General features: G+C 42.0%; 2 protein-coding genes across 3 annotated transcripts; both read left to right on the top strand.

Moving 5' to 3' along the window:
- Positions 1-877: 877 nt before the first annotated feature.
- LOC115168539 (zinc-binding protein A33) lies at positions 878-6,362 on the top strand. Of its 2 annotated transcripts, XM_029723919.1 has the most exons (6): positions 882-1,666; positions 2,420-2,515; positions 2,627-2,857; positions 2,995-3,017; positions 3,383-3,501; positions 5,448-6,362. In XM_029723919.1, the coding sequence occupies exons 1-6, from the start codon at positions 1,262-1,264 to the stop codon at positions 5,993-5,995; spliced, it is 1,422 nt and encodes a 473-aa protein (XP_029579779.1). In that variant the 5' UTR covers positions 882-1,261; the 3' UTR covers positions 5,996-6,362. The 2 variants fall into 2 exon arrangements, with proteins under 2 accessions (XP_029579780.1, XP_029579779.1); XM_029723920.1 differs by lacking the exon at positions 2,995-3,017 and having other exon boundaries at positions 878-1,666; positions 3,357-3,501.
- Positions 6,363-8,230: 1,868 nt separating this feature from the next.
- On the top strand, positions 8,231-12,319 carry parapinopsina (parapinopsin a). The gene is made up of 5 exons (XM_029723918.1): positions 8,231-9,734; positions 9,974-10,064; positions 10,185-10,422; positions 10,501-10,743; positions 12,064-12,319. Exons 1-5 carry the CDS (start codon positions 9,392-9,394, stop codon positions 12,187-12,189), a joined length of 1,041 nt encoding a protein of 346 aa, XP_029579778.1. The 5' UTR covers positions 8,231-9,391; the 3' UTR covers positions 12,190-12,319.
- Positions 12,320-12,466: the final 147 nt, after the last annotated feature.

Raw genomic sequence — 12,466 nt, 5'->3', positions numbered from 1 at the left:
ACACACACACACACACACAAACACACACACACACAGAGACCTCCAGGCTCATGTTTATTGGGGTGGAGCCACCATCTTGTTCTTGGTAGTGGCAGTTTTAGCTTGTATGGCAAAAGGTGGCTACTTGAGGAATCTCAAATATAAAATATATTTTGATTTGTTTAACACTTTTTTGGTTACTACATGATTCCATACGTGTTATTTCATAGTTTTGATGTCTTCACTATTATTTTACAATGTAGAAAATAGTAAAATAAAGAAAAACCCTTGAATGAGTAGGTGTTCTAAAACGTTTGACTGGTAGTGTATATTCACAGTATTATGAATTGTGGTTGATTTGGTAGCATTTCGTGGTGTGACTGATTTTACTAATTGCATTAATACTGTACAAAGTTAGAGGTGTGCTATTTAATAGATTCCCCTGCCTCCCCTACCTCGGGCTTCCTGTGGGGAGACCTGAGATCAACCTACCTTCGCCCCCCTCCCCATCTCGTACTTCTGAGTGGGAGACCTTCCCAGGTAGTAGCCTGCCTAGCTCACAAACTAGAATCAGGGCGCCCACTCCGATAAGGTTAATTGACCCACAGTCCCACACGGTGACATGACATCATTGACGTGATGTGCAAGTGAGCGACAGAAAACCGATTGAGCGGGTGCCCCGTGCCGCCCCCAGCAAGATGCCGCCATGGGCGGCTGCCCATGTCACCTATACCTAAATCCGCCACTGGGCAGACTGAATGTAAAAGCTAATCCAATGTAGGAGTTTCAGCTGCTGAAGTTGACTGCTTGGCACTTCCATACAGTTGCTGTCCATGGTGCTGAATTGACCAGAGACATAGATAGTCAGAATTCAGCTAACAGTCAAGTCAGATGAGGAGAAACCTTAGATCAGTTTATTTGGTAAATTTCATAACCTGGCATTTTGAAGCAATAAAATCCAGTTCTATTTAAGTAAACACTGACATCTAGTGGAAGTGTTCTGCACAGACTGAAACTGATATAAATGACAACTCAGCAGAGAGCTCCACCCTACTCTTGTTTAACAGGAAGGAGAAAAGCTCACAACAGAACAGCGCTGTAACATTCAGCTATTTAGAATTCTTTGTAAACAACCAAGAATCAAAACAACAATTGAAGACTAAAGAACACCGGCAGGAAAACACAGATTTCTAAGTTCAGATGAGTTTTCAAAAGTGAACCTTAGTCAAAAGAGTTGTCAGAAGTGAAAGTAAACCTTCATAACAGAGATAAGCAGTGAGCAATGGCCTCTAAAACTTCCCTCTCCGAGGTTGATTTCTCCTGTCCTGTGTGTCGTAACATCTTCAATGATCCAGTGGTCCTGTTGTGTAGCCACAGCTTCTGTAAAGCCTGTCTGGAGGAATACTGGAAACAGAAGACATCTTGGGAATGTCCAGTCTGCAGAAAGAAATCATTAATGGAATTCCCCCCCTGTAACCTGGTTTTAAAGAACCTGTGTGAGTCCTACTTACAGGATAGAAGCCAGAGAGCTTCAGCAGGGGCTGAGGTGCTCTGCAGTCTGCACAGTGAGAAACTCAAGCTCTTCTGTCTGGAGGATAAACAGCCCATCTGTTTTGTGTGTCAAACTTCAAAAAAGCATAAAACCCATGACTGCTGTCCAATAGATGAAGCTGTACTGGATCATAAGGTAGGAGATGTATTTATCATTACAATTAATTAAATCAACAATCGACAATATATATTGACCCCCCCCTCCCCTCCCTTTTGTACACTGCTGCTACTCGCTGTTTACTATCTATGCATAGTCACTTCGCCCCCACCTACATGTACAAATGACCTCAACTAACCTGTACCCCCACACACTGACTCAGTACCGGTGCCACCTGTATATAACCTCATTATTGTTATTCTTATTGTGTTACTTTTCTATTATTACTTTTTATTTTAGTCTACTTGCTAAATATTTTCTTAACTCTTGTTGAACAGCACTGTTGGTTAAGAGCTTGTCAAGTAAGCATTTCATGGTAAAGTCTACACTTGTTGTATTCGGCGCATGCGATAAATAAAGTTGGATTTGATTTGACTTCCACTATGTGGGTGGCAGGTAGCCTAGCGGTTAGAGTGTTCGGCCAGTAACTAAAAGGTTGCTGGTTTGAATTCCTGAACTGACACGGTGAAAAACCGGTTGATGTGCACTTAAGCCTAATTGTGCTGTTGATAATGGCAGACCTTTACCATCCTCTCCTCTCAGCTGGAGGTGGAGATACACAAACCACCCTTCCAATTCACATGTGTATTAATACACACTTGTATATGTTAGAATATAAGCACCCACCTAATTATGTTTTTGTATGTGCATACAGTCAATGTGAATTCAGATCTGTGTTCCAATCCACTCCTTTTACACACAGCACCTCTTTATGATGTTGTTTCATTCCAGGAGGAACTCAAAACTGCACTGGAGCCCTTACAGGAGAAACTGAAGGTCTTTAGAGAAGTTAAACTGACATGTGATCAAACAGCCAACCACATCAAGGTAAGAATACAGAGTGAAGCTGAGATACAATGATACTGTGAAGATGTATCACAACCCTGTGGAATTATAGATATTGATGATATCTTTGACATTCCTCTCTGCTGTGTCCAGAGCCAGGCCCAGCACACAGAGAGGCTGATTAAGATGGGGTTTAAGAAGTTTCATCAGTTTCTATATCAAGAGGAGAGAGCCAGGATAGCTGCACTGAAGGAGGAAGAGGAGCAGAAGAGTCAGATGATGAAGAAGAAGATTGAGAAGATGAGTAGAGAGATATCATCACTTTCAGACACAATCAGAACCATAGAGAAAGAGCTGGGAGCTGAGGACATCTCATTCCTGCAGGTAAGGACTAATCTACCTCTGATAAATCAACAGCCCTATCAATTATGAAATAAATATTGTAGTAATCAATTGATATGTTTTACATTGATTTGCTATGATCAATACATCTATTAATGTGTTATGTTGTTTCCCTACAGAACTACCAGGATACAGTGAAAAGGTAAGGTGACTTTATTATGTCTCTCTCTTCTTTGGGGTTCTGTATCCAAGCCCACACTAGTGTAACCCTTAATTCATGTTGTAGGTATTGAACACTATCTCCACCACCAAAACACAACTGAAAACTATTACTTGTAGTGTAATGTCTCCTGGACCAGGAGATGCAGCCAATCAGTCATGAAGATTCACTCTGGTCTTTTTTTTCTTCCCCCCTCTCCCGACACAAGCAGGTGCCCCTGGGAATACTATTGCTTTCAAAATAAAAGTCCCCATGGTACAAAATAACTGTGCCTCAATACATTACGCCAAAATAAAAGTCATCAAAAGTAAGGCCACAGAGGTACTGACTCCAGAATGTTCTTCCAGAGCCCAGTGCACACTGCCAGATCCAGAGAGGGTTTCAGGAGCGCTGATAGACGTGGTAAATCACCTGGGAAACCTGCAGTTCAGAGTCTGGGAGAAGATGCAGGGAGTAGTTCACTACAGTGAGTAGGTCTTTTAGATATAATGGGTATTAAACACTGAGTGTACAAAACATTAAGAACACCTGCTCTTTCAATGATATAGACTGACCAGGTGAAGCCATGATTCATTATTGATGTCACTTGTTAAATCCACTTCAATCAGTGTAGGTAAAGGGGAGGAGACAAGTTTAAGAAGGATTTTAAATCCTTGAGACAGTTGAAACGTGGATTGTGTGCCATTCAGAGGGTGAATAGGCAAGACAAAATATTTAATTACCTTTGAACGTGGTGTGGTAGTTGGTGCCAGGCGCACCGGTTTTTGTCAAGAACTGCTGCAACACGGATGGGGATTTCAAGCTCAACAGTTTCCTGTGAGTATCAAGTATGAGCCACCACCCAAAGGACATCCAGCCAGCTTGAAAGAACTTTGGGAAGCATTGGAGTCAAGATGGGCCATCATCCCTGTGGAATGCTTCCGACACTTTCTAGAGTCCATGTCCTGACGAATTGAGCCTGTTCTGATTGCAAAAAATATTAGGAAGGTGTTCTTAATGTTTTGTACCCTGTGTATATTGGACCACCACTAAAACTCTCCAATACTGAAAAAATAGACAGTGAATGATATTTAGAATTACGTACATACTGTAAATTTGTTTTGTTCGTTTACAGAGGATCTTACAATAAGTAATCAAATCAAATAGTATTGGTCACATACACATGGTTAGCAGATGTTATTGCGACTGTAGCGAAATGCTTATCATGTGCACATACACTACCGTTCAAATGTTTGGGGTCACTTAGAAATGTCCTTGTTTTTGAAAGACAAGCAAAACATTTTGTCCATTAAAATAACATCAAATCAGAAATACAGTGTAGACATTGTTAATGTTGTAAATGACTATTGTAGCTGGAAACGGCAGATTTTTAATGGAATATCTACATAGTCGTGCAGATTCCCATTATTGTACAGAGGCCCATTATCAGCAACCATCACTCCTGTGTTCCATTGGACATTGTGCTAGCTAATCCAAGTTGATCATTTTAAAAGGCTAATTGATCATTAGAAAACCCTTTTGCAAATATGTTGGCACAGCTGAAAACTGTTGCGCTAATGAAGCAATAAAACTGGCCTTCTATATACTAGTTGAGTATCTGGAGCGTCAGCATTTGTGGGTTCGATTACAGGCTCAAAATGGCCAGAAATCAAGAACTTTCTTCTGAAACTCGTCAGTCTATTCTTGTTCTGAGAAATGAAGGCCATGCCATGCGAGAAATTGTCAAGAAACTGAAGATCTCGTACAATTCTGTGTACTACTCCCTTCACAGAACAGCTCAAACTGTCTCTAACCAGAATAGAAAGAGGAGTGGGAGGCCCCGGTGCACAACTGAGCAAGAAGACAAGTAAATTAGAGTGTCTAGTTTGAGAAACAACGTCAATAGTGAAGAGGCGACTCCGGGATGCTGGCCTTCTAGGCAGAGTTCCTCTGTCCAGTGTCTGTGTTCTTTTGCCCATCTTAATCTTTTATTTTTATTGGCCAGTCTGAGTTCTTTAATCAGCACCACAGTTTTCAGCTGTGCTAACATAATTGCAAAAGGGTTTTCTAATGATCAATTAGCCTTTTAAAATGATAAACTTGGATTAGCTAACACAACGTGCCATTGGAACACAGGAGTGATGGTTGCTGATAATGGGCCTCTGTACACCTATGTAGATATTCCATTAAAAATCAGCCGTTTCCAGCTACAGTAGTCATTTACAACATTAACAATGTCTACACTGTATTTCTGATATATTTGATGTTATTTTAATGGTAAAAAAAAGCTTTTCTTTCAAAAACAAGGACATTTCTAAGTGACCCCAATCTTTTGAACGGTGGTGTATGTAACAACACATAGCATTATATATCATATGCAGTAACGTTTTACCCTATGAATTAATCTAGTGTGTTTGTGTTCTCTCTGTCCAGCTCCAGTGACTCTGGACCCCAACACTGCCCACCCAGAACTCATTCTGTCTGATGATCTGACCAGTGTGAGATACAGTGATGAGGAACAGCAGCTTCCAGACAACCCAGAGAGGTTTGATAGCCATAGAATGGTCCTGGACTCTGAGGGTTTTAACTCAGGAACACACAGCTGGGACATTGATGTTAGGAAGAATAAAGGCTGGGACCTGGGTGTGATCACAGAGTCTGTCCAGAGGAAGGAATACAATGGTTATTGGCATGGATCCTGGGGTGTGTTGTTTGGTGGTGGTGATTATAAAATACATGTACCAAATAAGCCACTCACACCCTTCACAGTGAGACAGAATCCCAAGAGGATCAGAGTGCAGCTAGACTGGGAAGGAGGAAAGCTGTCATTCTCTGACCCTGTCAATAACACACATCTACACACATTCACACACACTTTCACTGAGAGAGTCTTTCCATACATCAGGAATCTCTGTTTTCTCCACCCTCTGAGAGTGTTACCAGGTAAGGTGACTGTATCAGTGGATACTGTCTCTGTCTGAATCAGGGACTAACATGATGTAAATGAGTCAGTAACACTCACTGATGTCCTTCATTAATATTCTCACTGAGGGAGGACACACTGTGATGGAGAGTATCATTGTCTGACTCACCTGCTACTATTATAGAACGAAAATGTAATCTGTTCTTTGTTGGTTTTATTTTTACCACATTTAGATTTTGTCTGGTTGTTTTAACACTGGCAGTATGTATCACAATCAACTTGGGATGCCTGAATGGCATTTGGCGTATAGTTTTGTGGCCTTGGACCGTGCCTCTGTTAGCTAGCTTGTAGTCAATAACACCGTTAATGTATGTCTGTAGAGTGCAACACATTTTAATCCAATAAACATGTGTGAATTACCTGGAGCTTCTTGCATCTGTTAGGAATATGGGGTTAAAGGTCAGCTGTACACATATGCTGTGTACACACACACACACACACACACACACACACACACACACACACACACACACACACACACACACACACACACACTTAACTCCTAGAACCCTTTTGCCTCTTTCTGGATACCACAGGTTAACATTAGGAAAAGTCTATAATCTATCATCATCTTTCTGGATACCACAGGTTAACATTAGGAAAAGTCTATAATCTATCATCATCTTTCTGGATACCACAGGTTAACATTAGGAAAAGTCTATAATCTATCATCATCTTTCTGGATACCACAGGTTAACATTAGGAAAAGTCTATAATCTATCATTGTTTCAGTTACTGTGACATCATAAAGCCCTTGATAAAACCCCACTCACCCATGAAGGGACATAACATCGTTCAGTCAGTAGAAAGGACTGTAGATAACCCCAGGATATCTTGTCAATCCCAATGTCCCATTGTTATCTAAAGTTCCTCTTATGTCACATAAGGACAGTGTGTTACACCCATCTGGACAAGAGGAATACCTATGTAAGAATGCTGTTCATCGACTACAGCTCAGCATTTAACACCATAGTACCCTCCAAGCTCGTCATTAAGCTCGAGACCCTGGGTCTCAACCCCGCCCTGTACAACTGGGTCCTGGACTTCCTGACGGGCCGCCCCCAGGTGGTGAGGGTAGGAAACAACATCTCCACCCCGCTGATCCTCAACACTGGGGCCCCACAAGGGTGCGTTCTCAGCCCTCTCCTGTACTCCCTGTTCACCCATGACTGCTTGGCCATGCACGCCTCCAACTCAATCATTACGTTTGCAGACGACACTACAGTGGTAGGCTTGATTACCAACAACGACGAGACGGCCTACAGGGAGGAGGTGAGGGCCCTCGGAGTGTGGTGTCAGGAAAATAACCTCACACTTAATGTCAACAAAACAAAGGAGATGATCGTGGACTTCAGGAAACAGCAGAGGGAGCACCCCCCTATCCACATCAACGGGACAGTAGTGGAGAAGGTGGAAAGTTTTAAGTTCCTCGGCGTACACATCACGGACAAACTGAAATGGTCCACCACACAGACAGCGTGGTGAAGAAGGCGCAACAGCGCCTCTTCAACCTCAGGAGGCTGAAGATATTTGGCTTGTTAGCTAAAACACTCACAAACTTTTACAGATGCACAATCGAGAGCATCCTGTCGGGCTGTATCACCGCCTGGTACAGCAACTGCTCCGCCCACAAACGTAAGGCTCTCCAGAGGGTAGTGAGGTCTGCACAACGCATCACCGGGGTCAAACTACCTGCTCTCCAAGACACCTACACCACCCAATGTCACAGGAAGGCCAAAAAGATCATCAAGGACAACAACCACCCGAGCCACTGCCTGTTCACCCCGCTACCATCCAGAAGGCGAGGTCAGCACAGGTGCATCAAAGCTGGGACCGAGAGACTGAAAAACAGCTTCTATCTCAAGGCCATCAGACTGTTAAACAGCCATCACTAACATTGAGTGGCTGCTGCCAACATACTGACTCAATCTCTAGCCACTTTAATAATAAAAAATGTATGTAATAAATGTATCACTAGCCACTTTAAACAATGCCACTTTATATAATGTTTACATACCCTACATTACTCATCTCATATGTATATGCTGTACTCTATACCATCTACTGCATCTTTTCTATGCCGTTCGGCCATCGCTCATCCATATATTTTTATGTACATATTCTTATTCATTCCTTTACACTTGTGTGTATAAGGTAGTTGTTGTGAAATTGTTAGATTACTTGTTAGATATTACTGCACGGTCGGAACTAGAAGCACAAGCATTTCGCTACACTCGCATTAACATCTGCTAACCATGTGTATGTGACAAATAAAATGTGATTTGATTTGACAATGCCAGTTTGACTGACAGGTGGTCCCTGGCAACAGCAGACCCTCTCCCACTCCTCTAGTTAGCAGTGGATCATGCAACAAGCTGTCAAGGAAAGTGCAATAAAATATTCCTTGGGAAATTAGCCCCTCAGAATCAAGGAAAGTGCAATAAAAGATTCCTTGGGAAATTAGCCCCTCAGAATCAAGGAAAGTGCAATAAAAGATTCCTTGGGAAATTAGCCCCTCGGAATCAAGGAAAGTGCAATCAGAGATCCCTCAGGAATTGAGCCCCCCTGAATTATTGACCCCTCAATCCGGATCTAGGGATTTAGTTGGTCTTATCTCTTATCATCTACAGCCTCAGCTCAGCTCTGCTGAGTAGCTTTATAAGGACAGAGTGGTCCAGATTCTGAGTGTCTGAATCCATAGAGCCATTACCAGGCTACTACACTACACAGCTATAGTGCCTCGATTGGACTGCTGGATCTATTATAGATCTGCTATTGAACTGCTTTATATATATATATATCCTCTACTTGACTGCTTTATCTATTCTAGATCTGCTACTGGACTGTTTTATCTATTCTAGATCTGCTACTGGACTGCTTTATCTATTATAGATCTGCTACTGGACTGCTTTATCTATTCTAGATCTGCTACTGGACTGCTTTATCTATTATAGATCTGCTACTGGACTGCTGTATCTATTATAGATCTGCTATTGAACTGCTTTATATATATATATATCCTCTACTTGACTGCTTTATCTATTATAGATCTGCTACTGGACTGCTTTATCTATTCTAGATCTGCTACTGGACTGCTTTATCTATTCTAGATCTGCTACTTGACTGCTGTATCTATTCTAGATCTGCTACTGGACTGCTTTATATATTCTAGATCTGCTACTGGACTGCTTTATATATTATAGATCTGCTACTGGACTGCTTTATCTATTATAGATCTGCTACTGGACTGCTTTATCTATTATAGATTAGGAATACCATCGGACTAAAAGCTGGCTCTATGCCCTTCCAGTGTGTTTCTTAGATATTATAACACAGGTGTCTGGCCAGGTAGGTAGTTCTCACCACTCAACTCCACTGCCCCAAACAGAACAGAATGGACCACCGACAGCTTCTCACCAATCTCCATGGAAACATCTCCTCCTCCCCGGGCTCGGTCAGTGAAGCGCTGCTCTCCAGGACGGGCTACACCATCCTGGCGGTGATCATTGGTGTGTTCTCGGTGGCCGGGGTCTGTATGAACGTCCTGGTCATCGTGGTGACGGTGAGACACCGGAAGCTGCGCCAGCCTCTGAACTACGCCCTAGTCAACCTGGCAGTGGCAGACCTGGGCTGTGCTCTGTTCGGGGGACTGCCCACTATGGTCACCAACGCTATGGGCTACTTCAGCATGGGGCGGCTGGGCTGCGTGCTGGAGGGTTTCGCTGTGGCTTTCTTTGGTGAGTTACCATCAAGGACCACTTTGTAAACAGAGGATACATGTACAATGTATCCTCTGGGAATACATTGTACATCTAGTTGTATATGTTTTCACCCAAATAAATTCAATTAGTGTCTGGCTATGCAGAGAGAGTTAGATTTGTCTAATCTACTAGGCCTATTGATGTCAGTTGAATGGATGTGTTTGCTGGGTTATTGCATGTACATGTAGTGTACATGTTTGATGTTGTCTTCCCAGGTATTGCAGGTCTGTGTTCAGTGGCCGTGATAGCTGTGGACCGTTATGTGGTGGTGTGTCGACCAATGGGGGCGGTCATGTTCCAGACCAGGTCAAGTATTCCGTTTAACTCTGGTAACTGTGCATATACAGAGGGAAAGATAGCAGTTGCGTAGAAATAAGGATAAATGTGTGATGGAGATAACTGTAATGTATTCGTACTGTAACACAGGCACGCAGTCGGAGGGGTGGTCCTGTCCTGGGTGTGGTCGTTTATATGGAACACCCCGCCTCTGTTTGGCTGGGGCAGCTTTGAACTGGAGGGGGTTAGGACCTCCTGCTCCCCAAACTGGTACAGCAGGGAACCAGGAAACATGTCTTACATTATCCTTTACTTCCTGCTCTGCTTCGCCACTCCTTTCTCCATCATCATGGTCTCCTACGCTCGCATCCTCTTCACACTACACCAGGTGGGCATGGGATGTGTGTGTGTGTGTGTTTATACATCTGTCTGTGTGTGTGTGTACTCATTTGTGTGTGTGTCCCAGGTGTCCAAGCTGAAGGTGTTGGAGGGCGACAGCACCACCCGCGTGGAGATACAGGTTGTGCGTATGGTGGTAGTCATGGTGATGGCCTTCCTGCTCAGCTGGTTGCCCTACGCGGCCTTCGCCCTCTCTGTGATCCTTGACCCCAGCCTCCACATCAACCCGCTCATTGCCACAGTGCCCATGTACCTGGCCAAGAGCAGCACTGTCTACAACCCCATCATATACGTGTTCATGAACAGACAGGTGAGGGACAACACATACAGTACACAAGGAAAGAGGATACCTAGTCAGTTGCACAACTGAATGGATTCAACCGAAAAGTGTCTTTGGTATTTAACCCAACCCCTCTGAATCAGAGAGTTAGGGGGGGGTTGTGTATTACAAGCACAGACACATACATACACACAGCCCTGTTGTCTTCATATTCATGAGCATAGGTATGATTCTGTACTCTATAAAAAAAATAAGAGAGACATTATAGAATCGTAATTTGAAAGATGAAATATGCATTTTGTTATGTACTGTTTAAAAATGAGTATTATCTAGCTAGTGGAGTCCATGTTGTTAATGTGTTTTCTGAGAGTATTATCTAGCTAGTGGTGTCCATGTTGTTACTGTGTTTTCTGAGAGTATTATCTAGCTGGTGTAGTCCATGTTGTTACTGTGTTTTCTGAGAGTATTATCTAGCTGGTGTAGTCCATGTTGTTACTGTGTTTTCTGAGAGTATTATCTAGGTAGTGGAGTCCATGTTGTTACTGTGTTTTCTGAGAGTATTATCTAGCTGGTGTAGTCCATGTTGTTACTGTGTTTTCTGAGAGTATTATCTAGCTGGTGTAGTCCATGTTGTTAATGTGTTTTCTGAGAGTATTATCTAGCTAGTTTAGTACATGTTGTTAATGTGTTTTCTGAGTATTATCTAGCTAGTTTAGTCCATGTTGTTAATGTGTTTTCTGAGTATTATCTAGCTAGTGTAGTACATGCAGTGGTGTAAAGTACTTAAGTAAAAATATTTGAAAGTTCTACTTAAGTAGGTTTTTTGGGTATCTGTACTTTATTTTATATTTTTGACAACTTTTACTTTTACTTCACTACATTCCTAAAGAAAATAAGGTACTCTTTACTCCATACATTTTCCTTGACACCCAAAAGTACTCGTTACATTTTGAATGCTTAGCAGGACAGAAATGTTTCCAATTTATGCATTTATTAAGAAAACATCCCTGGTCATCCCTACTGCCTCTGATTTGGTGGATTTACTAAACACACATGCTTCATTTGTAAAAATAATTCTAAAAACAAGAAAATAGTGGCATCTGGTTTGCTTAATACAAGGATTTTAAAATGATTTTTACTTTTACTTTTGATACTTAAGTATATTCAAAACCAAATACTTTTATACTTTTACTCAAGTACTATTTTACTGGGTGACTTTCACTTTTACTTGAGTCATTTTCTATTAAGGTATTTTAACTTTTACTCAAGTATGACAATACGGTACTTTTTCCACCACCGGGTCCATGTTGTTCCTCTGAGTGTGTTGTGTATCTGTCTATCTCTGTCCAGTTCCGGGACTGTGCTGTTCCTTTCTTGCTGTGTGGTCTGAACCCCTGGGCATCAGAACCAGTTGGCTCTGAAGCTGATACCGCCCTGTCCTCCGTCAGCAAGAACCCACGAGTCTCACCCCAATGACAGCAACTTTCAATTTTTTGTACAATGTAAAGTTGTTGTTATAAAATATAGTTTGATGTGCAATATTTGGTTGTAACTGTTTCAAGAATACTAATAAAAGTATAGTCCATGATATTTGGACAGAGACTTCTCCATGTGTATTGGAGATCATTAGTGTCACAAGGGCTTTAGGTGGATCCGGGTTCCTAATCTTAATCTGATTTACTACAAATATATTTAAATCACCTGCTGCCATATCCCGGTTTAATCTAATCTAAATTAAATTCATCTAAATTGA

The sequence above is a fragment of the Salmo trutta genome, chromosome 30 (assembly GCF_901001165.1).
Source record: "Salmo trutta chromosome 30, fSalTru1.1, whole genome shotgun sequence".
In the NCBI taxonomy this organism is placed as follows: Eukaryota; Metazoa; Chordata; class Actinopteri; order Salmoniformes; family Salmonidae; genus Salmo; species Salmo trutta.
This window is presented reverse-complemented; position numbering and strand designations above follow the sequence as displayed.